General features: G+C 42.9%; 3 protein-coding genes and 1 long non-coding RNA gene across 6 annotated transcripts; 1 reads left to right on the top strand and 3 right to left on the bottom strand.

The window, feature by feature from the left end:
* Positions 1-863: 863 nt before the first annotated feature.
* trim8a (tripartite motif containing 8a) lies at positions 864-10295 on the bottom strand. The gene is made up of 7 exons (XM_019864584.1): positions 9981-10295; positions 8389-9020; positions 3200-3295; positions 2759-2992; positions 1907-1938; positions 1640-1755; positions 864-1529 (listed from the first exon to the last, which is right to left on the bottom strand). Exons 2-7 carry the CDS (start codon positions 8980-8982, stop codon positions 940-942), a joined length of 1662 nt encoding a protein of 553 aa, XP_019720143.1. The 5' UTR covers positions 8983-9020; positions 9981-10295; the 3' UTR covers positions 864-939.
* Positions 10296-11169: 874 nt separating this feature from the next.
* sufu (suppressor of fused homolog (Drosophila)) lies at positions 11170-20186 on the bottom strand. Of its 2 annotated transcripts, none has more exons than XM_019864586.1 (12): positions 19396-20186; positions 18953-19087; positions 17802-17938; positions 16226-16368; positions 15417-15502; positions 15084-15156; positions 14586-14739; positions 14414-14510; positions 13374-13508; positions 12978-13116; positions 12505-12573; positions 11170-12422 (listed from the first exon to the last, which is right to left on the bottom strand). In XM_019864586.1, exons 1-12 carry the CDS (start codon positions 19542-19544, stop codon positions 12333-12335), a joined length of 1407 nt encoding a protein of 468 aa, XP_019720145.1. In that variant the 5' UTR covers positions 19545-20186; the 3' UTR covers positions 11170-12332. The 2 variants fall into 2 exon arrangements, with proteins under 2 accessions (XP_019720145.1, XP_019720144.1); XM_019864585.1 differs by having other exon boundaries at positions 14586-14742; positions 19396-20181.
* A 1385-nt stretch (positions 20187-21571) lies between these two features.
* On the top strand, positions 21572-23981 carry LOC109512687 (uncharacterized). Of its 2 annotated transcripts, XR_002167577.1 has the most exons (3): positions 21712-22225; positions 22526-22577; positions 23579-23981. It is a non-coding gene; the product is annotated as an uncharacterized LOC109512687 (long non-coding RNA). The 2 variants fall into 2 exon arrangements; XR_002167576.1 differs by lacking the exons at positions 21712-22225; positions 22526-22577 and adding an exon at positions 21572-21659.
* On the bottom strand, positions 23937-26550 carry mettl18 (methyltransferase 18, RPL3 N3-histidine). Its single transcript, XM_019864595.1, has 2 exons — positions 26322-26550; positions 23937-25423 (listed from the first exon to the last, which is right to left on the bottom strand). The coding sequence occupies exons 1-2, from the start codon at positions 26421-26423 to the stop codon at positions 24503-24505; spliced, it is 1023 nt and encodes a 340-aa protein (XP_019720154.1). The 5' UTR covers positions 26424-26550; the 3' UTR covers positions 23937-24502.

The following is a 26550-nucleotide window of genomic DNA, read 5'->3' as shown; positions in this document are numbered from 1 at the left end:
GTCATGATTGAGGTCGTGGGTGAGCTGGAGCCTATCCCAGAAGATTGCGTGAAAAGATGGCATCCACCCTGGACTGGTCACAAGCCAATCGTAGAGCATATGCAGGTATAGATAAGTGACAATCACATTCATACCTACAGACGATTTCGAGTCTTCAGTGAACCTAACATGCGTGTTTTTGGAATGTGCGAGGGAGCCAGGTATCCGATTCAAACTGTGAGGCCTCCCAATTTGCAGCCTGCGTCAAAAATATTACTGCTAATAATTTAGCGATACATTTATGAATGTGGTGCGTTAAATATTAGCAGTAGCATTCAGTACAATGCATTGCAGTTCAACATAACTGTAAACCACATTCATAAATTATTATTGGCGGCCCAGTCATCCGGTGGTTAGCGCGTTGACCTCACAGTGCAGAGGTACAGGGTTCAATTCCAGCTCCGGCCTCCCTGTGTGGAGTTTGCATGTTCTCCCCGGGCCTGCGTGGGTTTTCTCCGGGTACTCTGGTTTCCTCCCACATTTCAAAAACATGCATGGCAGGCCGATTGAACACTCAGAATTGTCCCTAGGTGTGAGTGTGAGCATGGATGGTTGTTCAGTCTCTGTGTGCCCTGCGATTAGTTGTCAACCGGTTCAGCGTGTCCCCACCCTACTGCCCCAAGACGGCTGGGATAGGCTCCAGCACCCCCCGCCACCCTTGTGAGGATCAGCGGATTGGAAAATGGATGGATGGATGGATGGATAAATTATTCTTATTAATTATGATAAAATATTAAATTACAGTATTCATTAGTCTTCATGATCACCATTGTAAAAGCCGAATTGTTGGACCAGCTCTTGTATTGGATCTCATTAGGTTTTGTAGGCGTTCCTAATGAAGCGTCCTCTGAATATATTCAGAATCCACAAAGTGAAGCCGGTGTTGATTCTGCCATATTGTTACTTTGTCCCGTAATGCTTGGTTGAAGATTGACTGTACAAGCCAAAATAGTCCGAGCGCCTGGATGCCTGGGAGGCTTCCATCAGTCCCCTCATGGGTAAATGCTGCAAGGGCTGGCTGCCAGCTATGGGGCCAAACTCCTGAGAATTGATGGGGGCGAATGAGTCGTGCGTCGGGTAAAGGGCTCGAGCGGCTCCAGGCCTGGAGCACATCAGGACCTTCCTCCCTTCGTACACAGCCTGTTGGGACGCGCCCCCGCTGCGGAGGTGCGGCGAGAAAATGGCCTCTGCGTGTTGGCCTACAACATTATGGTCTGAGGTGTCCAGGAAGCGACTGTGGCCTTGACCAGAGTGAGCATTCTGACCCAAAGCGTCAGAGGAGAACATGTTGGAGTCGCGTTGGCTGGGTTCAGCCAGAAGAGGCATTTTGGTGGCGAAGAGCAAAGGCGAGGGATGCTGGGATGCCGAGTTTTCGGCCGTAGTCTCCAGAAAAGCCATGCCGTATTTCCTCTTGTTGAGTCCCGAGCGAGTGTCCACAGAGCTCGAGTGTGTCTGGACTACCTCACTGATCGACACCTCATTGACAGGTTCTGACGATGACAGAACAGAATGCAACTATTTCGGCCCAGACAGTATCCCAGGAATTACCTTCCAATTTATAGATATAAAATATAGATATATAAAAAAAAATCCATCCTACCTTCCAGGATTTTGCGCAGATTCTTCTCCTGTGTTGAGAGGCCCGATAAGAAATGATGAGCGCTGATTTGGCCCACTGAGAGTGGAGGGACAGAACTGCTCAGCTGCAAATTGGACCTAAGAGGATCAACACCATATTCATTTTAAATAAATGTAAACAAATGCATCCGACCAGAACGCATTATGATGTTTTACTCTTTTGCTGATGCTAAAACAAACACCAACAGATTTGGTGTGGTGTAAACCAAATGGAAACTCTCACACTTACCTGTCAATTAGTAGTTGGTAAGGTTTTGTGTTCTGGAAAGGAAATCGACACAAGTCAATTTGGATCGAAAATCCGCTTTGATATTGTCCAGAAAAATGTACGACTCGGTCAACTTAGCAGCAGCATTCATTTAATGACTGATATATGATCGTGTTTAAGACGATGCGACAAGAAACAATACCCACCAATGTGAAATACAGTAACAGGAATCATTATACTATGCCACAGGTGTCAAACTCAAGGCCCGGGGGGCCAGATCCGGCCCGCCAGGTCATTTTATATGGCCCACGAAAGCAAATCGTGTCTGTCAACTTGCTAAAATATGTACCAAAATTTGAAATTGTCATGTGTAAAAAAAAAATGACATTGAGGTTTTGCAACAATTTTGTTACCCAGTTTACACTCACTTGAACAATAATTGAACAAACTATTATAATTGACTTGACTGATTTCAAAACTAATAATCTATTAATTTGTTGTGTCCAAGCAATAATTTGGTGGTTTCACTGTCATAACGGCCCTCCGATGGAAGACATAACTCCAAATTGGCCCGCGACTAAAATGAGTTTGACACCCCTGCACTATGCAAACAGCAGATACAGATACACAACAGGAAACAAAATGATAGGATAGAACAGACAGACACAAAAAAAAGATGACCATTAATCCTTTCAGGGACAGCGGTTACTACAGCGGACAGCTTTTCATGTTTTGAGGTTGCAGGAGCATGAAAGGGTTAAACGCATTTGGGGGGGGAAAAAAAATATATAGGATCTTATTATTGCTCCTCATTGTCTAAGGCCAAGAAGTGGTTTGGATGGCCAAAAAAAAACAAAACAGAAAGAGACGAACCTTCATGAAGTTAATGTTGTCGGCTCGTTGAAAGAAAGCTTGTACTGAGCTCAGGAGTTTTTCCGCTTGCTGCCGCCGCTCGTTAAGCTGCAAAACCTGCTGGGAGTTTTTCCTCCGGTATGAGCTGTATGCTCTCTCCAGAATCTGCATACTTTCGCACTGTTTGGCTTCCAGCATGCTTTGCATCCTCTGGTACTGGTCCCTGACTCGCTCCTTCAGGTCTGAAAGGGCATCCTGCGGAGAGGTACACGGCAGGTTTTATGACGACGCCCTGCTGCAAATTGCCACAAGTTAATAAAACGAGGCGGGCCTACTGAGCAATGAAGGCCACTCGCAACACGATTACAGTCGGGATACATTGAGATGGAATTTTAAACATTTGTTGTAGCGTGTGAAGACGTGGACTATTGTCTCCATAGGAGCGGCGGCAGCTCGGTGTACCTTCATCAGCGTCTTGTCGGACTCCAGCTTGGTAATGTGCTCATCGATGTTCTGAACACGACCCTCCAGTCTGTCTTGTTGCCTCATTAGTGCGGCCTGTTGAGATGACCGACAGGAGATGGCTAAGACGGACGAATATGTATTACAAGGAACTGCAAACCAAACCCCGTCAACACTTTCACCGAATGCTGTGATTTCCTTCTTGCTTGGCAGATCTCATAGGACATAGGAAGATTTTTTTTTTTTTAAGATATCGCCGGTGTCGGGTAGATTCCTCGTACCTTCACAATCATCACTTGTCAGGAGAGTCCCCAAAACGCTGTTTTTGTTCAACCGTTAACATTGCACCATCTAACACACAACACTTTAGATTGGCGCATCTTTTGTAAAAATAGCACATACGTATGGACTGATCTATAATACATAGATGTGTGAAGAAAAAAAATTGATAAATTGTGCAGTTTTGGCCCAACGGCAGTTAGATCAATTTCACAATTAAATCACTTCTTCATGTTAAAGACAATGCATTGGAAAGAGAAAATGCATCTTTTTTTTTTTTATTGCACAATAGTAGCAATGGTATCAGCTGCTCGATGTGGTGGAGCATTACCACATTTACCTTGTGGACCAAAAGTGAGCATCCCTCCAATTAGCGTAAAGTCTGTGACATGCGGCTCCACGAGTATTGTGTGCATCTATATATATGTTCCGGGGGAGTTACAGGATGCTGACCTATTAGTTCTGTCCCGTCTGCGTCACTTCCTTCCATGTTGCTGCATTTCTCCCTAAAATAGTCATTTTTTTTTTCTTTTTTTCAAAACAACATTGTACAGGCCTCCCTTCTATTGGTTTCTCCTTTTGGCACTTGAGTAAATACGTTGTGGAAATCCATTTCTTTTGGTACTCTTTTAATTTTTGACCATCCCGAAGAGAACCGAACACAACAGTACTGCTTGCTTGGAAGCTTATGAGTCACATCAGCTACCGCCTCCAAAATCCCGAGTGGACAGAGGAAGCAACTGCTGCCAGGCACAACGGCAAACATTCAGCTATGAGAACACTGACAACTGCACAAATCCACCTGACCCCAGCTGTCCGCTGTTGGGAACCGTCCCACTTCCTGTGTGCCGAGTACAAAGAGTCCCACGGGGGGTTCAACAACTAAATAGAATCCTTCTTTGGTTTTAGTGCTGCAGATGGAAATCAATGTACAGTCTCGGGCTGATTGATGAGAGTGAGCGTGGAGGGGCACTCTTTAATGAGCTTGTAGCGCATGGAAAAGCCACTTGCGTACCAAATATAAGAGAGGGCAACAAAGCCTGCTGGATTATCTAATGTGCATGTGGGGGAGGAGACGCTCACTAGCCCTGCTCTGCTTTCTCTTCTCGCTCGCCACATGCATCGCTCCCGTCGTTGTTGTTTGCGCTGGCCTCTGCCGCAGCGACACACTGTCGTGTCTGTGTGCCGACCGGCGGGGTCCGAGAGGGAAAGTGCTGAATAAAAGTGAGAAACTCAAAAAGGAAGCAGCGGAGAGAAGGTTCGAAGCATAAATGGGAGAGAATGAGGACATTCCTGCGGTCTCCGGCGAACGTTGTATCACAGCAACCGGCCTCTTCAGCTGCCCACAACAAGCCACTAGACTCAACTAACACAACATCGCAACTCATCTCGGTGATGACGAGTGCACCGAGGAGACTGTATTCAAAAGTCTTTCATTATTTGAAATATTATTTCAATAAACGCTTCACTTTTCACCAATTTGCTGGAAAACTCACCGCTTTGTGTTTTTGTGCACTAAGATGCCACACGATGGCATTAGCGATTAGTGTCAAGGAAGTAAAGCAGAAATGGCCCGAGTTTTCCGAGATACCACACCATGTTGAAGTTTACTGTAAAACTAAGGATTAAACAGAGAATTACACAATGTGAAAACAACCTTAAGAGTTAGTCTGTCTTAATGCGAACAAACAATGCAAAATGCTATTGACTTGCTAATGGTTAGCATCAATAGTCACGGTTGTAGAGTTAAGAGGATATTTGACCACAAATGGAGTCGTACATGTAGAGAAATACAGGAATGTTAACTATACTCAGACATATATTCTTTATCCTCAACAAAAAAGGTACATATTCCAACATCATACTGAGTCACTTGGTAGAAGAACTATTCTTCTTCGTTTGTGTCTCCAAGGCTGTAATATACAAATATAGCGTGTGATTTTTCGTTATTACACAACACAAACATTTTGCTTCTTGGGGGGAGGCTGGGATGGATTAATGGCTGTTCCATTATTTTCAAAAGGATGAGATTATTTGACATATGAGTGAGTACTTTGTGTTCCGAGTGTTAAACATTTATCTCAAGTTACTACTGTATGTTGAAGGTATACATTGAGGCTGAACAATTTTCTGTTGGGGAGGACCCAAGGTTAGCACCGGTTGTTTCCGGAAGTTACGGAGATTCCTGGCCGCTTAGGATCATAGTTTGCGCTATATTTACGATTTAAAATAATACAAAAAAGGGCCGGCATCAGTTACTCATGGCTATTCACAAGTTAGTTCTCATTGAAAACATGAACAACAAAACAACACGTCTTCGCACATCGATGACAGCATTATGCGGAACTGATTCCTATCTTACTCAAGACACTCGAGGACATTTTGTCCCGGCCTAAACTATTATAAAGGCAACCGAGTTAGAACTTGCAGAGACTCCTTCAATGGCGAGTTGGCATCACAAACTGCGCACAGCTATTCTTCGTGTCCCTGCATTTTCTAAAGTTTCCTTTTGTCTGGTTAAGTGCTTGCAACGAAGCACAAGGGCCACTCTCTGGTTTGGTGATCCTCTCCGAAGCGGTGTGAAACCCTACCTTTATCAAGATGAAATCCAACAACGGTCACTTTCCCCTCTGTCCTATTAAAGCATACGCACAGTCACCAGTTGCCAGGAAGCTCATGTTAAAACACAGAGCCTCAGGGTCAATGAACAGAGAGCCTCTTTCACAATCAACAGACAGCTGATGTCAACCAACAGACTGATTCATTGCAGTGCATATGCGAGATACTGGGGGGGGAAGGGTGGGAATGATGGGGAGCAGAGAAAAATCTGTTTCCTGCTGAGAAACGCAAGGTGAGGTTGCGTGGGAGGACTTCTCCTCCATCAGTCCCCGGGATGACATTAGTCTTTTATTACTCGGCTTTTCTTGTATTTGGCCACTCTCAAAGTCTCCTTTGAGAGCCACTGAGCCAAAGATATGAACACAGTCGCGTCGGTATTTCCATCTTTGTTTATCCCAAAAGCAACAAGACTGCCGCCAAGGGAATCGAAAAGGTTTTCTACGAAAATAGACCACAGCTCCCTCTAGGACAGCGGCGGGGAACCGTTTTCCTATCAAGAACCATTTTAGTTTTTCCCCAATGGTTCCTTGTAGGTTTTATTTGTTTTTAAATTTGCATGGCGGGCCAGATCAAATACTCTGGTGGGCCGTATATAGCCCAGGAGCTGTAGGTTTTCCACCATGCTCTTGGAGGACTTACTCACATGAATCTGCTCCGATACTTTATTCAACACCCTGAGCGCAAAACCCCACACTTTGTAGCATGGGGCAATGTCCACGCTCACTGCTGTGGACAATGTTAATGCGGGAAGAGCAGGGAGCAGCGAATCATAGACGGATCTGTTTAACGTTTAGCGCATACAGCTGTGAGAGAATAGATGGTGGGTGTGTGTGTGTATGCATGTGTGGTGAGCAGCTGTGGAAAGGGCTGAACAGACATCTTTTGTCCCAATAATAGCTCTCCACCACAGCAACAATTTGCACCAAAAACATCTAATTTGCAACTCTGTGAACTTTATGTGGGCCCGCGACTTGCTCATCCAGAAAGGGAAAACATAGGTCACCCCATAAGTGGTTCGGATAGTAAAACCAGTCGGATTCTCAAGCCAAAATATACTTTGGGCTTGTAGACTACATCCAAAGATCAACCATCCATCTGGTATACCTGTACGGGTTTGATAGTTCGGTACACTTAGCCTTTTATCACATTTCCATTGAAAAGGGTGCCATATATCTGATTTGAACTGTCTCATTGCTCAAAAAGGGTGACAAGGTCGAATAAAGACATCAGAGTCTCCTGGAAAGTTCATCAAGATGCCGTCTCTGCCTACTTTACGATACTCTTTAATATTGCACAAGGTGAAAGTAAATGTTCGCATTTGACCAATAGCATTTTCGAAGAGATAATTACAGTTACTGTTTAATTTCCAAATGGAAAAAGACGGCGTTAGGTTGTCTTATGTACAAGGACTGCCGAAGCCGTGTCGCAATGACACGGAGATAACCGTCTTACCGGCGGCCATCCTGCGATGCGTTAGGCCACCGTCTCCCCATGAAGCTGGGAGCAGGCCTAATCAAGCCAGCAGCCACAAGAGTTGTTCATTGGCTACTTGGCAACGCGCCGTGATTGTCAACTTCAAAATAAAAGCACACAAACTATACTGTACGTGGATATCAATGTCTTACTTACGTTTTATTTTGAAGCTGGCCCTCTGCATCAATTGTTGTGGCGACTTATTTGACTTTGAATTGAGTCTGTCATTAAATATTTTAGTGCGCAATATTCAATTTTCAATGCTTATGCAAACTGCCGCACTACTTATGTGCACCCCTGTCTATATGCCAGCCCTGTGATTGACACGCTATCAGGCCAGGGTATACACCATGTGCTACCATAATCAGCTGGGATAGCCTCAACATGATAAATCAATCGCATGAAGAGCTAACACACAGAACTGCCACAACTCAGAAACAGCCACACTGTAATTGTGAGTTGTATTTAATACATTTGTTTGTTTCTATGACAGTCCATCAAAATGTTGCTTTACATATACCTGGTCTGTGGCATAAAAAATGGTTTGGAACCGCTGGTTTAGAGTCTTCAATTAACTTCATATGCCATGCACCTATTTAAGGAAGGCGCTTGGCCTTACATTATTATTCCTCAAGCCAGCTAGCATTTTGATTTCCAAACTCAGAAACATCATGTGTCTTTCCTTCCTAGTGACCCTTGCACCTGTGGTTAAGAAACCCATGTTGGGCTAAACTTGACACTCATCACGTCCGGTGGATGCATTACAACAGTCTACGGGTATTGCGAATGACGTGTGCACTCTCGTGCATGTTATTTACCTGCATGTGCATGCGTTGTGTGTCCACGTCGCAGACCGTGTGTCTTTGTGCGCTGCAATGGGAGATGCAGCAGAAGGGACAAAGAGCCAGCTGCTCATCCTCGCAGTGGAGCAGCCTATACTCATCATGGCTGGGACACGTCCAGGCACTCAGCTCCTCGGCATCCACCAGCAGGTGCCCCGGCGCCACGCACGGTTGCTGCAGGTGCGTATGTACGTGTATCTGGCAGCAGGGCTCTTTACAACGCAGACACACCTTCCTGACGGGCAGCGGTGGGCCTCGTCTGCACAGGACGCAGTGCAGTGCCATCGGGGACTTCTCAGAGTCTAACACGTTGAATCTCTTGACGATGTTGGCCAACTTGAAGTTCTTCTCCAGTAACGGCTTCTGCTCGTACTCATGGTTGCACTCGGGGCAGCGAACCCCCGCGCCGTTGTCTTTTGCCCAGGCCTCTGAGATGCAACCTTTGCAGAAGTTGTGCTTACAGGGCAGCTGGATTGGCTCCTCAAACACATTCAGGCAGATGGGACAGAGGAGCTCCTCCTCGAAACAGTTCCTCCAAGTGGCATCCATGGCGGCAACTGTTCCAAACATTGAAGACAAGTAGGCAATGAGTTCCTTAGAATATCCCACTGTTGGAGAAAGAGAAAATAATCTTATCCACTGAAAACAATCTTATCCACTGTACAATAGCTACAGCTGTCCAAGGAGCACAAAAAAGGGGGGGGGGGAAGAAACTTTAAGAGACCTGTCAGTGCACATTTGTAGGCTAGAGCATAGTCAGAAATGTTGCAGTAAGTTGGTCAAGGTAACACTACACCTCAGTGAGGGTTGCGGTGTATGCATGCATGTGTCATTCTTCATCTATAGTCAGGGTTTCATGAAATAAAATTCACACATACAGGACAATAATCATCACACTAAGAGACAAGTAGGAACAAATGGCAGGAAAAAAATATAGATTATGTGGCAGGGGGTGGCCAGAGAGTGACAACGGTGGCCCTGGGCACGTTGTAGCTCCGCCCCTGTTTAAAAGGACACAGTATCACAACCCAACTCATTTTGTTTATATAGCGCTTCTAGAACAGCTGCAACTGTAACAACACGTTTTCCAGAACAAAAACATTAAAAATAAAACAATCCTCACTATCCACCCCCATTCCCTCATACATAAGCTTTGTTAGGTGAAGCGTAAGAAGAGACGGGGACATCATGACGCAATTTGCTCCAAGCTAACTTTGAAAGAGAAATAAATTGTCAACATCCTCCTGTGATGGAAATTTAAGAGTTTATTGGTGGGGTTCAAAACTATGAATGAGAATCATCATAATTATAAATTGTTATTTTAATATTGTGAAACTACATACAGTTAATTAATGGCGTTTTTGTTCTTGTTAGTCGGTATCGGCAATCCATGCAGTGTCTTATCGAAGAAAAGGGGGGGGGGGTCAATTCGCTCGCAAGCAGGAGATGTCACGCTGAGCTACGTTGACGTTTCTATTTGTTATTATTGGAACGCCACATCTTGGCTTCCTGTCAGCGAAGACTAGTGTTGGAATTCTCCGGCAAAAAGAAAAACAAAAGCGACGTACCAACTATCGGCTTTGCATGTCCACTGCACACTCCAGCGCACCTTGGCCGCTTCTACGTAGTCCAAGCCGAGCTCCCCCGCTGTCAAGATCGCAACAGCTCGCCCACCAAACGGAACGAGCGACAGCCTTTACCTTTTGTTTGATCTGTTTTTCAACGAAAGGCTTTGCATTCCTCCACGCAGCTTAACTGTTGCGTTGGATCGTCAACTAAACATCAAAGAACATGAAAAGCCCGACGAAAAAAAAAAGTCCTCGTAACGTGAGCTCCGTGCGTCCACGCAGACCGGCCCCTTTTGCTAATGTGACCCGTCAGAGTTGATACATACACTGGGAGGGGAGGAGCCCCGGAGGGGGGCGGGCGCAGAGGCCAGGAGGCTGGGAGTCAGCAGCAATTACTTTTATGAGCTGAGGCCCCCTGGGGCCCCTTGAAATATTGACAATAAATTTATAAGCACAACATACAGCGTGTAAATGTGATTTCAAAGAGAACAGAAGCTGGCCATTTTTACGAAGCGAATATCTGCAAATTCGCAATCATGGTCACATAACCACCAGCATGGAGATGGCTTCTTTTAGTCCATGAGAAATTAACATCCAAATAATGTCATATTTGAAGAATTAGTCTTGCGGTTCCAGGACCTTTTCTTCCAGTATAAGTGGGGCGAGAGAGAGAGAGAGAGAGAGAGTTCTCTCTCTCTCTCTCTCTCTCTCTCTCTATATATATACCGGTATAGGGATTAGTTTTTTTCTTTGATATTTGCACTTTTATTCTTGTGATTTTGAGTAGTGCAGCTGTGACAAATTACTTCCCTCACAGGGTAATGTCTGTCTGTCGTTCTCTCCATCTCTTTTTAGTTTGAATAATAACATTGTAGATTTGACATGGGGGCACGCATAGACGAACAACCATTCGGGCTGACACTCACACCGAGGGACAATTTTGAGTGTGGGAAGAACATGTAAGGCTGAAATACAAACTCTGGACCTTAGAACTGTGAGGCAGACATGCAAACCACTGCTGCCACAAAAATTACAAGTCTAAAATGATAAACGTTATCATTTTGCCCAGTTAGAAAACGTTCATGACTAATATTGTGGCAAGTAGGGATATACAATACATAAATCAAACCCAAATAGTGCTTCAATGTTCGGTGTACCTTTATCAGGAAAAAAAATAGACAGATGCTCATTTATCAGTGTTCCAGCTTTATTTGTGTAAATAGCTACTCTTTAATGCACTTGGGATTATAACCGGTTCAAATAAAATGGCAAATAACAAAAGCATGTTATCAACATGTATCAGTCACTTAAAAAAAGACAGACAAAGACAACTATATAATATCATGACATACAGTATGGTGTAACAGTACACGCGGTCTGAAAAGAAAGACAATATCGTAAAATTTGTCCTTTCAATTCTGGTGTTATCGAGATCAAAATCCAAGCGGCTCATGACACAGTAAGAATCACTGAGCCAACATATCTGTGCGTGTGTGGACCTTTTCAATTTGAGGTTTGCTCCAACTCATTGTCGAACTGATCCTACACACGACAACACAAAAATCCAAACCTTTTCATTCACAGTGGCCGCTGGACATAACACTGTAGAGATTGCCATCTTAAAACACAAAAGCAGACAAGTTATTACCTAACCCAAGTTAATGGAGACATTACAAACTGAAATATGACTGCACGTAACCAGGGTAAAGAACCTCCAGCCATATATGGGCTTGATCTGGCAACGCTAAAAACAAATACAAGTTTGGAGGAAATGCTTATATTTCATACATTTAGTGTGGCCCTTAAAGAACTTGATGAAAAATGAAATAGCTCCTGATAGGTTCCTCGCTCCTGCTATACAAAATCTTGGCATAGGGGCATGTATTTGCAGCATTTGTCAGCCATACAACAAAGACGAGAGTTGAAATGTTGGCTTACTTCACCCAGTCAAAGCATTAGCACCGAGTGACCGACATTACCTTTGGCATCATAGCGGGAAAAATGTCCAGCATTTGTTTAACGTACACATACAGCAAAGGCAATAATGAAAGAAAACATGTTAAAAATGCGATCAGTAGCTGACTTTTTTGTTGTTGTCTTTACTGTGGCCACTGGAATAAATAGAACACAAGTTATTGCTTGTGATGTGACGCCTACATGGCTAAACTGCGTTAGCGACGTTTGTAATATGGACCTGAGACTTTGAGCAGCCCAGATCGACTGAGAGTCTTTTGGAGTTCACGTTTCTTTAGTGAGGACACTTCAACGTCACTGCGTCCTCCGAGTGAGTGGATGTGCAGGTTTTGACATTGTTGTTTTTTTTTTTTTTTGTAGTGAATAAGCATCTCCAGCTCATTGCAGAAGGTTATCAAACACACAGTCTGGGAGGATGGAGATCTTCAGCTTCTTCTCTGGCCAACTGTACTCTTTCGGTAGTTTTGTCTATTAGAAGAAGAAAAGGGGGTTAAGTCGGTCAAAACAAAAATAGAGCAGAAAAACGTACAATTTGGGAAGATTTACTCACATCCTCACGAGTGTTAAGATCATGTAAATCCCCAAGCATCTGATCCACAAACTCTTCAGTCAACAATATCTACACAGGGAACACAGATAGTCATTCATTCAAGGGGCAGTCAACCCAAAAAGCTTCGTTCCAACTTCTCGGCAGCCCCATTAGTCTACACACGGTATTCTGATCGATACTCTGTTCATGGATTAGGAGTTAAACAGTAAAATCCACCTGTTTTTGTCCATCTCAGGGGGCGGCCATTTTGCTACTTGCTGTCAACTGAAAATGCAATCACAGTTGCTCAGGGCTCAAGTGACGACCAATCATGTCTCAGCTTCAGAAAACAGTTGAGCCGTGATTCGTCTTCAAACGTTTTTTTTTTCTTCAAGCTACTGCATGGCCAATGGCAACTATTTGAACAAACACACACACACACACACACACACACACACACACACACACACACACACACACGTTTTTGTGCGTACCTGAAGCCAAGGGCCGTGGGCTGCGTATGGATGCTCCTCAGTAGCAAAGGCTCCCTCCACCCCAGTAGACACAAACGTAATAGCCGTGTCGCCGTTAATACTTTTGAAAGTAAAATGTCTGCCGTGCAGCAAGCGGCCCCTGTGAGACATTCAATCAAAGTCTCTTACGCAACTCAGGAAGTGCGAACATACTCAAAGTGCGGACGTGGGAAGGTGAACCAGTAACCCTGAAAGCTTACATTTCAACCACGTTGCCTAACCATTTGTTAAATGACAAAACGCGTCTAGTCAATTTTTTCATTCATAAGGTTTGCCCATGGTCTTCTCCGCCATAATAGTCCAAGTGTAAAAACACAATGCAACAAAGCTAATTTGAAGATGCAAAATGTCTCGCACCGTAAGCAGAGTGGAAGCAGTGTGCCGGACTCTTGGTTAAATTTCAGATGGACACTTTCCAACTGTCGTGTTCGGACTAACTCGTGCGGGACGATGGCGGTTGAGGTCTCGCTTTCCAAACTGTCCTTTCGACTTCTGAGAAGGCAGAAAAAAAAAGGAAATATAAGTGAGGAAGTGTGAAGTCCTTCAATACACAGTGAGGAAGTTGCTGCGTGACACAAACAATTGGTGTTTCGGAAATGCTTCTGTGCAACCGGGATTCACAGTACACCAGTTCGACACGTTTTTTTGAAGAAGCACTGCAGTATATTCGTGCCCTGACTTGTAAGTTGACTTTGTTCCGTGGCCACGCTCGCAATTCAGTGGCAATACAGTGGAGCCCACATGTACTTGTGGTTTGGGCACCCGTGGATTCCCATTTTTCGATTTTTGTTCTTTTTTTTTTCCCCAACATTTTTTAAAATACTTTTGGGTTTTTTTGCTCCATGTCGCCCATTTTAGGGGAAATGCATATTGAATATTTAGCAGCGCTTTTTGAATAATTTCTTGGTTACAAAAGTGTTTCCCCCCTCCTCTCCTATGCATTTTCATGGTTGTCATTTATGTGCAGATTTTGTGGGCCTCCTGCATCCTATCCCAACAAAATCTGTGAGTCCACTTTAAAAGGCTTTTTGAAAAAAAACACCGTCTGAAAAACCGCTGCTTGCCATTGAATGCTTGTAAATCAAATTATTGCGAATTAAAAAAAAAAAAAATCTAATCATTGGTTTGTATCGCGAAAAACTCGGGTCACTCTTAAGGCGAGATACCACTCCAGTCAATGTATTGGTTGTATAGTTTCAGCGTACTACCATTATAAGGGACAGATTCGTTATGTCTCTCGAGGTACTTCGTAACGAGGTTCGACTTTGTAAGAACGGTTGTTCCATCATTGCATTACATTTTTTAAATAGTAGAATACGGCCCTTGCAAGACGATGAGAACTAAAATGGCCCCTGACAGAAAAAAAGATTCCAACCAGTGCGTGCGTGTACACTCACTGAGGTCTGTCATGTCTCTGGCTGCCGATGGGGGGCAGTGGTGCCTTGGTGTTAAACTCCAGGCCTTTCCTTAAGGTCTCCCTGATCTTTTCTGTGTCTGTCAAAGCAACACAAATGGTCAACGCGGAATGCTCCCATCATGCAGCGCAAACACATGCCCAAAAAGAAGCACCTTTATCAGAGAGCCTGCGAGGCTGCGAGCCGATGCAAATGGACCGACTGTCCTCGTCGTCATCTGGCGGTCGACTCAGGTCGTCCCACACGCACTTCGCGCTGACCCCGCTCAAGTTGGAGCCTTCCGTCTCGATGCCGTGGTCCACTCTCTCCTGCTTGGATGAGCAAGGCAGACGCAATCATCAACACTAGGCCTGTAGGGCGGCTGTGGCACCAAAAGGGGGCGCTTCAGACTCATGTCGAGTCACAAACAAGGGTTTTAAAATGGAAGGTGACCCTTTTTCTTATTTGGGGCCATTTCAGTTTTTATGAAAAACAAGTATGCATCACAACACCCATTCCTCAGGAAGGGACAACTTGATCTTGCACGGTGCCAATATCAATGTCTCGAATTTTGAAATATACTGCAATAAAAATAATGTGTCCCACCGTTAATTTTGATGTAACCCTTACTCAGTCACCTTAGGTGAGCGGACAGAATGTAATTCAGCCTTACTTGTAGATGTGGATCAATGTCAAAGATGGTCTCCCCTCTCCTCATGTCTGTGATCAGCCAGGGACCGCCAGCTCTACATACACAACAGCAATCATGAACAGTTCGACAAGACGACATTTTTCACTTAAAAGAATGTGTTTTTCTCCACTTTAGGAAGAGAACATGAAAATATAACTTGTATTTCTACTCTTAAATGCAGTAGTTTTTTGGTGTTCAGTTGTGTCAAATGACTTGACGATTCCCCCTGTCGGACTGACCCACAGAGATACTGAAAACTACATTTTTTTTTCCCAGGAAATTATAGCTATTAAGCTGCCTTTGAGTTCAACTCACACTCGAAGCCCTCGCATCAGTTCCAAGATGCCTTGGCCATTCCACTGCTGTGCCGCCTGCAGCTCCTCTGTACAAACGCCCACAATCTGCCAGCCACAGTACAACATGTGAGATTGTGGTATGCTTGATGATAAATCGATGCAAAGGTCGGTCGATACACTCTTAAAATTTCAGATTTATTATGGCAATAGTGTGATATCTGATTTTAATCTATTTCCCACCTTCAGTTTATGGAAAATGCCAATGACAAGACAATGTCATTTAGAAAAAATTGCTATTTTTATCATTGTTTTCCTCTCTCTTCTGGAATTGGTTTTCTCTCTGATAACAAACAAGAAATTGCTTTTTTCCAGGCGTTAACTTCCCAGAATTTTTTTTTCCTTAGACATAATGTGAAAGTACAGTATGTGCTTCCTGGGTGAAAAAAGGTATGTAAACATAATCCCCCAAAAAAACAAATGGGTACAATTGATTCTGTCCCTATCTTCAACGGGCTCCTGTCATGCCATGTGCAAAACAATATGAAAATAATTCCACTCATGTCTGTTTATTAGCTCGGCGCTCTTTAGAGTCCCTAAATTGCTAAATTCGCATCACTGGCTGTACTTTTGTAAACTGGCATTTTTCTGTTCAGAGCTAGGATGTTTGTAGAAGCAATACAAATCAGCAGCGATGCGCTTGGACCAATAGAAGCCAGAAAAAAAAAAAATACAAGCAAACAAACCAAAAAAACCTATATATCGCTCTGAAAAACGTACATTGAATTAATGGCCCAACTCTTGTCTATGCCATGAAACATTCATACCCACCTGCAGGAAACTGACGGTGCCAAAAGGAGTTTGAATGGGATGCATTTGAGGGTCCTCCGTGAGCAACATATGCTGGATGCGAGACTCGCTGTTGTCTAGGGGATTGTGCCATGATATGTGGTCGCCACTGCAAAACGTGTTTTCTGTGAGGGCGCGAAAAGATAAATTCTCATCACTCATGTGTGTTAGTTTGCATTTAGATCACCGGTGAGGGGCTGCGAGTGTGCCAACTTCAAAGACTAACACTAACACTACAGTAACGGACAAAGAGAACAATCAAGAGTAAAAGTTGACACCTCATGGCAAGAAAAGCGTCACTTTACATTTGCATCTGCTTGGGAGGTAGGATGCACAAAGTTTCGTTTGGCTATGGGGTATACATGTAGGGGGGGCGGGGCAGATCAGTATTCGCTGAGCTCAGACGCCAGGCCCACCCACGAGCAAATTGATCCCAGCTGGAGGGCTGAGAGATGAGACTGGAGAGAACGGGCCTCTTCCAGAATTGATCAAAACGTCTCTTTGTCCCTTTCAATGTTATACCTTTTTAGAAAGGCTCTGGCATGATGTGTGCACATTTGACAGCGGAACTTCAAATGTCAAATTCAACAGTCTTACAATTCGGACACCGAACAAAATCTTCATCCCAAATAGCCACGTGTTGGTCACCCACCCTGGCCTATAGGACCAACTATGCACATGTATATTGGGGTTTTTTTTGGGACATATGTAACCACAGAGCAGAACAGGTGAAGGCAACTTCAAAAACAAACACAAAAAAAATTGATCATCCTAGCTACAATGATAAAAGAACATCAAATCTCTCTGACCTGGCAACTCAGTACAAAATAAACATGGTCATAAAAGCACATGGAAATCAAATCAACATATCAGACTATTGTCAAATAGACCATCGACTAAAAAAAAAATATACTAAAAGAGAACTAATTAAAACAAACAACCGACTGTAAGTAGCCTACTAGACCACAACCCAAATTAAAAGAAAGAACCGTTTAGCATTTACATGTTTGGGTTGTTGTCATGTCCTAAAAGGCTAAACAGGGACATTTACTTGACCAGACTGACAATATTGATCAAAATAAAATAAGATATCAGAGGTGCTAAAGTGATTAAGGCCATTAAAACTGGTACAGTGAGACCATGATACATTTAAAAGTGAGATTTGTGAGGCACATTACATGACATTTGATGATAATTACATTGAATTAAGGCTGCCTGCAACAAACTTTTTTTCAAGATTCGATTCATCTGTCAACTGTCAGTTGATCCATGGTTCAAAAGATTCAACTATTATGGGAACCTGAAGCAGCCATTTCCAGTCATACACATTTGGATGAAATAGTGTCTACAATTACAAAGAGTAGATTCTTAACATTTGGCAAATGGCGAAATGGTGATATGGCAACAGCGGTTGTTGACATTTTTAGAATTCCCTCCCACAGTTTAAGTACAACATGGGACATAAAATAGAAGCTTTTCATTTTAGATTCATCCTCTGATGATTAATATTAATGATGGCTGACTGTAGTTTGGCCCATCAGTGTGCTGTGCTTCTCACCCGATTGGAAGACGTAGCGCGCCAAGCCTTGCATGAGTTCAGCCGGCCAGGTGGGCGGGGCCGTCTCCCCCATCTCTCTTTTCAGTCGAAAGGTGAGCTCGAAGCCAAAGCCGCTGGGTTTGTCTATTCCTGTGAATCTGACACAAACACACGTGGTCAGACATAAAACAGCAGTTGTGCTTTCAGGTCCCACGCATATGCACAAATCTTGTCATAGGCACAATGCAAATCCAAATTAACAGCTTGTGGTGAGATAATGAAGAACATGCTAATTAGGAGGACATACAGGAGGTGTTGAGAACTGGGGAGCGGGGGAGCTGTATTTTAATTTGTATTTAGATATAGACAACTATGTTCATCTTTTACATTTTGTAATGCCTGTAATGCATTTATCCATGTTTGAAATCAAAATATATTATGTCACATAAACATAAAGGTATAACCGTGTTCTCCCTACACTTCAGCATTTCTGATGTTACTGAGTGGAGAGTTTAAGTTTTTATACATGTATATTTTGTTTATTTATTGATCTAGACATGCCAAGGTCAGGTTAACGTAGTTACTGTCCATGCTGCCATAGCTTCTTAAGCATGCCTTCATAGGTGCCATTTTTGCGGTGTTGTTTTGCACAATGCACTTACCGGCACTATTTACACCCACTGCGTGCGTGCCTTTGGCGTCCTCTTTCACGACCACCCTTCCCACTTTAAAATCCGTATGCTGCCCTCAGTTATGTATGCCTTTCCTCTACATAAGAAGTGTGTCCGCACAACATCAGTCAGTCAAGCGGAGTCCTCATCGAAGTCACAAAACAGCATTTAAAGATTTTGGAACTCTGTGCAAGGCGACCCACATTATTAGGCGCCCCGTCCATTTTGGAGAAAATTTAAGACTTTTATGTGCCTCTTCTGGTCGTGAAAATATGGTTATCGCCTTTGCATGACATGTGGGTATACAATAAGTAATAACTAGTCTAATTATACGACAGTAATATTTGTGTGTAACTGCATTATAGTTATATATAATAACTCATTGATGAATTATACCCCAAATATGTAAAATAATGATGGAATAAAATGGTCCAATCAAGTCGGCTATACATCCCCGACCTTCCAAACTTGTAAACAACGGTAGCCTCCTTTACTACTTACTCGTGAACCCTGTTGTCTCCATACAGATCGCTGAGACCAAAGCTGACGTAGTGCCAATGCTCCTGGACGTCCTGAGCTGGACACCCCGTATTTCGATACATACTAATGTAGTCTAACGGGTCTGGACCCCCTAACCTGCAACAAAACACAATGATCCATTGAATGATGTCACGCATTGCCCCGGGTTTACGCTTTCATACAAAGTGAACCAACATATATGGCCATGCAACGAGCGCGGACAAACAATGGAATAAGCATTTTATGCTTTTATTGCGAAGCTTGTTAGGCTTGCGTGAAACTGACCAGTTCTACGTTCGGAAACATTGGAATAGAACGTTCAGCTGCTGCGTTAGCTCCGAGGCTAACTTTTTACACCCACAACCACTGGGCACAATTCAAGCGATCTGAACATATTAACAACAAAAGACTAAGTTTTTACCAACCAGTATTTGACAATGGCTGTAACTTGTAGCGGGTTTGCTTGATCGGGATAAAGTCGCCGACATTCCCCGTAGATAGCCTGCAATCCCGGGGGAAACAGTGACGATAGCCCGTGCGCCTGGGCACCGCTGTTAGGCCGTATTTCATCCATGCCACGGCCACGAAAAGAACCTTATTAAGCTACAAACCACAATGTGACTGAGACAATTCCAAACGAACTACCGCTCTTCGGATAACATGCGTTTCACTACACTAAAAAGGGCTCACATGAGCGGCGTTATGGATTTAATATGTGCTTCGCCCAGATGGGGCCCAGCCTGTTCAGCATCCTCTCCGAAAACGTTAGCGATTGGTCAGTAGTGCGTAGTGACGTTTTAGATCGACGTCGCCATGAACGAATGAGAGAAATTTGTAGTTTGCCGTTTATTATTTAGTAAAATCGACGAATATGCATCATATTCTCGCTTTCACTGTAGATAATTCTGACGAGGTTGTTGTCCAACGCCTACTGTATACTGTAGGAATTTCGCAGTTGCTTTGAATGTGAATGGGAAGCACAGTTGCCGAGTGGTTAGCATAAAGCATATCTCAATATCCTTAATTAGTAAATTAGAATTGATAACATAATTTTAAATCTGTTATTTTCTTTCAGAAGTGTGTACAAAACTGGTAGCCTTTGCATTAATCACTACCCAAAATGTGCTCTTGGTTGTCATAAAGTTAGTTCATATCAGTTCTGAGATCTTGGGCTTGTATCTGTTATTTCGAGGTACTCTTCGCACACTGCAAAAACAGACAGTAAGTTTGGTTTGTTGAATTATTTAATTGTCCATAGCGTAATATGACCTGCCTCACAGAGCATTTCCGGGGTTGGGGGCGTAGGCTGCAATGTGCCACCACCCCAAAAATATTACGTGAAATGATTTTCCAATGGCATTATGACCATATTGCCATATGGAAGGTTGAATTTGAGAATTGCGAATTTGAAGATTTCGCTATTAAACTAAGTGATGGGTTATTGAACATCAAAGACGTATGGCATTCTGAGTAAGTAAGGTTAGCTAACTGTTGGAATGGGGATGAAAGTGTCACATGCCCTCATGTGTAAATGGTGAATTGAAAATGCTACCTAACCAGAGATCGATCTCTCATCATGAACAAGCTGTTCATTGACAATCAATGAATGCAATTTGTGATGTTCCTTACTTTTTTGCTTCAAATGAATTGACATTACATCAGTGTAAGAAAGTTAGTACTCTTTGAAAAATGTCAGTCAGAAAAATGTCACACAACAAATGTCAAATACATAGAAAGTGATGAATTTTATTTCACATCAATATAAAACAGATGATTACATTACATGTATTTCAAGAAATATACAGTACCTCTGACATGTATTTCCGTTCTCTGCTGCTGTGTCGTTGTTAGTGCCATGCCAAAAGAACTGAGCCCATAGATGACACCTGAAGATGCTACCATCTATGGAATTCAGTTCTCATAGTGGAGCACATTTGAAAATGAGGTCCTCAAAAAACATGAGATTCATTGAAGATGACAAAGTATTGGCAATACAATGTGTACTAAGTACCTGACTGATAAATACTTTACAGAGGCCAATAAAATCCTGACTTACTCTCCTCAATAGTGGCAAATAAATGACAATAAAAGATACATGAAGTTGGATCGTAGACCTTTTACAATATACTACACACCCGAACTATCATTTTAAAATATCCTCCGTTTCATCATAAATACGAAACGAAAGTGAAATTACGGTCACATTGCAGCCTGCTGAATATCACAGCAGGCTGCAATGTGAATATCAGCATTTTTTTCTTCTTTATTCTTGGAAATGGTTCACTATTACCAAAAGGACAGTCTCTGTCTGATAAGCTGATGCAAGCACTGATGGCACTTGTCACCGGACGATGTGACTCAAAAATTACAAGCACTTCACGCTCGGGAAAACCAGCTTCAAGACTGTAGTTAAAATCCTATGAGGAAGTTTTACATTCACAAACAAAACTCATTCATTCATTGACTGGATTCGCTGCAGAGTGACATAGTGTAGTTCCTGATAAGATAAGAGTCATTCAGAACATTGTCTTTGAGGATATGCAATACAATCGAAGAAAGGCCACACCTGAGCATGGCCAGGAAATGACAAATATTCCGATAGCAAAAGTGCCAAACAACCGGTTCAACAACCTAAATCCTTGATGAAGACATGGCGAGGTCTCTATGCTGTCATCAGGATAAAGTTCAGGTGAGTTAAATACCTTTGTATAAATGAACTCTTTCCTCTGTGACTCTTTAAAATGAGTCAAATTAGTTTTCACCCTTGATACTTGCCTCTCTTGGTCAAGTGCATCCCGTCAATCTCTTGGATAGTCAGAAATGTTACATTTCAGTTCTCAATAGGATCTGCTTTCCAAAAATGCACCAACGTAAGTCGTCTCCGCTGTCTGCTCCGTAGCTCATTGAACAGTGTAGTGACTTGACATTCTGCCCCGACCTTAAATACCATCATGTTTCGCATCACTCGCCGGCTTACCTCCCTCCAGCCCGCCCTCCTCACGTCGGTTATTCACGCACTCCCCCTGTTCGGTAAGCTCACCAGTCACTTCCCAGTAAGGAGGAAACAGTGGGAGTCAACAGCACGCCCCCACACCGTGAATCAACACATAATAGTTTCTGAGGAAAACCATCTGACGGGCCCTGACCTCTATTCTCATAAAGTAAAGAAGGGGAAAGGCTGCGTCTACTGTTGGAGTCAGGAATTCCCCCACAGGCTTGCGTACAGCTGTCAGGCTGTGACGCCACGATGACGAAGTAGGCGCACACCCTGATCCAATGTGTGCAAACCGAAACTCGAGACTCGGACTTGGAAAGCAAAATATTCAGTCATTTGGAAATGATAGCAGATCATTGTAGTTGTGTAATGTTTTTTTTTTTTTTTGGTTTTGAGGGGGGGGGGCAGTATGGGGATTGTTATAGGAATCAATTGTTCACTAATGGTGTCTGAGAATAACCAGTGTTGCTGCTCTTATTAGTACTGTTCTAATCGTAATATGCGAGTTGTGTGGGCGGATGGGGTATTGAAAATCAGTCATGAAGAATAGATCTTTGCAGGTCCGTGTTGTGGTCCAGAGAACAACTGGATGATGACATCGGCTGTGGAAAAGTTGAGTTACATCTACGCAAATCTCTGCTATGGCACAACTCCAGCAGCAACATTATTGCTCAATAGGATAGTGACAAGGAAACAAGAATTCAGAACCCCCCCAGTGACTAGAGTAAATATAAAACAGGATTTGGCAATTACCTGCCAGTGCCTTTTTAAACAGAATCCAGCAAAATGGGGCATTCCTCAACAGTGGATGCTTTCACACAGCGGCACAGAATACCACAACCAGATATGATAACAGATACAGTACGAGTGCTTTCAACACAACGGGGGTCGGGTGTGTGTGTGTAAACTGTCACCCTTCACACCATTGCCCTGGCATTCCCTACATTACGGCTCAAATACGCTGGATATTGCTGGGACGACTTTGTACCTGCCGTTTCTTGTTATAGCTGTTAATACAGAACAGAAATACCATTACCCCCCCCCCCCAAAAAAAAAAGGTGTTTTAGTGTAAAAGGCTGTTTATTCTTGTTTGGGTCACTTTTGTTTTCTCCTATGATTGTGTTGTGTCAAATGGACACAACAGAGAAGCAGATCATGAAGTCAAAAATCATTTCCGAATGTCTATCAACAAGACCAGTCTTGATACATATTTCTAAACAAAAGGCCCCAACAGGTTACTTCACTGCATTTCCTGGATATCTATTTGCATTTTTCCAGGATGTCACTTTTATCCTCAATAGCCTCAAGTGCCATTGTTTTATGCTGCTTTTATTGTATATATCGTCTTTTATTGTATATATCGTCTATATGTTTATCCTGTTTTAGACTACATTGTCTTTCACTGTTTGCTGAGGATTGAGAGAAATAAATTTCATCCATGCTACATGTCAATGTATGCATATTTGACAATAAAGTTGAACCTTGAACCTTGAACCTTGAACCTTGATGTAGCCGGCATCAGCATGTGTCACATCTTGTGGCTTTTAAACAAACCACACCCAAGATTTGGGATTTTTTTTTTTTTTTTTAATTCGACTTTTTTTTTCCCACAGAAGGAGCAGATCACAAAAGAGAGAGACCCTTTTCCAGACATACTCTTACAGGAGACCCCCCAGAGACCGACCACAGACCTACCGTGATGCCCAAATCCTCTTTCAAGCAACATCCTCGGGCAGCCGGATAAGTTGCAATTGACATTTTGTGTTGGACTTCAGAAACAAGCCTGGCTTTCATACTGCTGTTTGAACATGGGGGAAATCACTCACAAAGGTCACTGAGCCCATTTCCTTTTCTTTCCTGCCAGTGCATCTAAATAGACCTGGAACTGCCCCCCTTTCAACTGCTCCTCACTTACTGGAACATATCTATATCGAGTAGGTACGGTTAAAAAAAAACAAAAAAAAACAGTAATCATGTCAATCAATTTTTTTATTAAACATGTTTGAATACACAGTAGGACGTGTGGCTCACGTGTCAGTCAATTTTTAACTATCTTCAGAGGTTTTCCATTTCAAAAATACACTCAAACTTAAAATGCATGGCATATACTGTAGATGCTACTATTTTTAAAGAAACAAATATTTCTATATTTCATTATTTCAAATTCCAATAGCGGTCCGACAGGCAGGCAAAGTTCTTTGTGAGATTCAAAGCAGGGCGGTAAGCTTTTGAGAACAGGCTCGTAGGCTACTCATGTAGTCCTTGGGCACTACCTGGTTCCCGTGGGCACCCAGTCTGTGAGCCCCTGGTCTAGACTGTTTTTCTGGTTAATTTGTTATTGTCACTGTAAAAAATTCCGACTCCAAACTTTTGAAAAGTACACTGCATTTATTTTAAATATTTTAGTAAAAAAAAATCGAATTGAAGAAAAGTACGAATTGGCATTTTTAAAATGTGTTTTTAGTTTTGTAATATAGGCATATTTGTTGTGGGCATCTTTGTACGGGTTGGCCTGTTTTCACTTGGCCCGCCGTGAGCTAGTGTGATTCTTTTTTAAAACGCAAAACAACAACATGTCTCTGAAGTCCATCTTCACTAGCCCACAGGTGATTCAGAGAGAAAACCCCCCTTTCCTGCACAAAAGTCTCAAAGAGATGTAAACCACCACCCACGCCAAAGTAGTGGGACTTGGTGGCCACATAGACGTGCCCACGCGGTGCCAAAAGTTTATGAAAGGTGTCGTGTAGCGCAGGGTAATAAGCTGTGTTGTAGATTGTCTCTGAAGTCAGGATAATATCATATTTCAACGATGGGTCCTGACTCGAGGCCAAAATAAGAAAGGTGCGCCAGTCACCAGAGAAGAACCGACACCTTTGCAGGAAAAGATCTCTTGTGTCATGTTTTAGTTTTATCTTACATTCTTCTTCCTTGTCCGTTGTTCCCTTATTCTTTCCTTTACTGTCATCATCATCATCATCATTATCACAGTCATCATCTTGGCAATTGAGAATTACATTAGACACAGTGAGCTGTTCAAGGACTGTACTGTTATAGTCCTGGAAGTGGACTTCCCTGGCTTTTCTCTTCAGAGACAAAATTCCCAAAAGCCCGGTGCCACAGCCGAGATCCAAGACAGCCTTGCCGCCAAACGTTTCGCCTTCCCTCTCGATTACCTCCAGGAGGTCGTATGTGCACTCCCACACCTTCAATCCGCCCTCATACACTCCCGAGATGAGGTCAGACCTCTGCTCGGCCGTGCGGCACAGAATGTTCTCCGTGTCCTCCCTCTCATAGACGGTCTTCTCAAAAACTGTCTCGTTGAGAAAGTGCAAGGGAGGAAGAGTGCCAATGGTGAGGGTTTCATAAATGGCGTCATCAAGTAAGTGGAGAGAATCAGATGGTGGAAAGTGCTCTTTGGCCTCTTTTACTGCCTCTGCTGGGCAACCACTTTCATTTACCTAAAAAATACAAAGCAATAAGGCAGTAATGCGGAACATGCATTGATTCAGTTGGGATACACAAAAGCTTCTTTTACACAGCAATCCTGCATAATTGTTGAAACAAAAAAGTGTCTTCATTATTACAACTCCCATATCTTCCCTCAACACAATTAAGAAAAATTATGACACATGATTACCATTTTTTATTATCACGATTTAAATAAATGATATTTTTGGACAATAACTTTTACATTGACAGCTTTTCATGAAACGCTTGCTCAAAGCCAGCCAGTACGGGCTCCAGCGCACTCACTACACTAATGATAAGTGCTATAAATTTATCGTTCATGTGACTGAATGAATGATAGGAGGAAAGTCAGCACGTCATGAGTTGATGATTTGTCAACCAGTCAGACAGAACAAATTGGGATTTTTTTTTAATACATCATGACTTTGACCCCTTCCAAAGAGTGCTTGTCAGCCATAACAGTAAACAGCTCACTTCCCCTCAACTATTTACGTATCTGATAATTATCACGAGCCATAACTGACATTCACCTTATTAGTGGGGCGTATTTTGTAGTAGATTAACAGTCTGTGAGTGGACGCGCTCTAGTGGATGAAAGTTTAATGTGTTGATCTAAATATGCACGACTGGAAATCTTGACTAGTATTCGAAATTTGTCAAAGTAATATTTTCGTTTGGATATAGTTAACATGTCCAAACACCATATTTACTACCGGTCTTCCACCACAGCCACCTTGAAACTAAAGTTGGACATTGCAAGCATTAGCACATATTTCATAGTTGTAATAATCCAAACTATTCATGATGGAAGCACCCATATTATAATACGTCGTGATGCCAGTCAATCAGACGAACGACTTTAGAAAATAGCATTTGTCTTGTACTTACAGGTTTCGCAACAATGTCAATCTTGTCAGTTGACGATGTTTTCCCCTGGACGTCGTCCGTGTTTGTCGTTGCACTTAAGTCAAAATTAAAACAAAACGACATATTGACTCGCAACTGAAAGCTCGATTTGGTTTAGAAAGCTGGCTGGTTGATAGCCACTAGCCACGTTTCGAGCTCGCCGCACATGCCTGGCTGCGCGATTGCCAGCAGCGGCACTTCAATTCCCAGA

This window comes from Hippocampus comes, unplaced genomic scaffold, assembly GCF_001891065.2.
Source record: "Hippocampus comes isolate QL1 unplaced genomic scaffold, H_comes_QL1_v1.1 scaffold108, whole genome shotgun sequence".
Lineage (NCBI taxonomy): Eukaryota > Metazoa > Chordata > Actinopteri > Syngnathiformes > Syngnathidae > Hippocampus > Hippocampus comes.
This window is presented reverse-complemented; position numbering and strand designations above follow the sequence as displayed.

What these genes read in the sequence shown, in the direction of transcription:
- trim8a (XM_019864584.1), bottom strand. Translation starts at nt 8,982, where the DNA reads ATGTTTGGAACAGTTGCCGCCATGGATGCCACTTGGAGGAACTGTTTC. An exon ending in ACAACATTAACTTCATGAAG is followed by an intron (nt 1,939 to 2,758) that starts GTTCGTCTCTTT and finishes TTTCCTTTCCAG; the next exon opens with AACACAAAACCTTACCAACT. An exon ending in TACCAACTACTAATTGACAG is followed by an intron (nt 1,756 to 1,906) that starts GTAAGTGTGAGA and finishes TGATCCTCTTAG; the next exon opens with GTCCAATTTGCAGCTGAGCA.
- sufu (XM_019864585.1), bottom strand. Translation starts at nt 19,544, where the DNA reads ATGGATGAAATACGGCCTAACAGCGGTGCCCAGGCGCACGGGCTATCG. An exon ending in GCGCTACGTCTTCCAATCGG is followed by an intron (nt 16,369 to 17,801) that starts GTGAGAAGCACA and finishes GCGCCCTCACAG; the next exon opens with AAAACACGTTTTGCAGTGGC. An exon ending in ATCTTAACACTCGTGAGGAT is followed by an intron (nt 12,423 to 12,504) that starts GTGAGTAAATCT and finishes TTCTTCTAATAG; the next exon opens with ACAAAACTACCGAAAGAGTA.
- mettl18 (XM_019864595.1), bottom strand. Translation starts at nt 26,423, where the DNA reads ATGTCGTTTTGTTTTAATTTTGACTTAAGTGCAACGACAAACACGGAC. An exon ending in TTGACATTGTTGCGAAACCT is followed by an intron (nt 25,424 to 26,321) that starts GTAAGTACAAGA and finishes TGTATTTTTTAG; the next exon opens with GTAAATGAAAGTGGTTGCCC.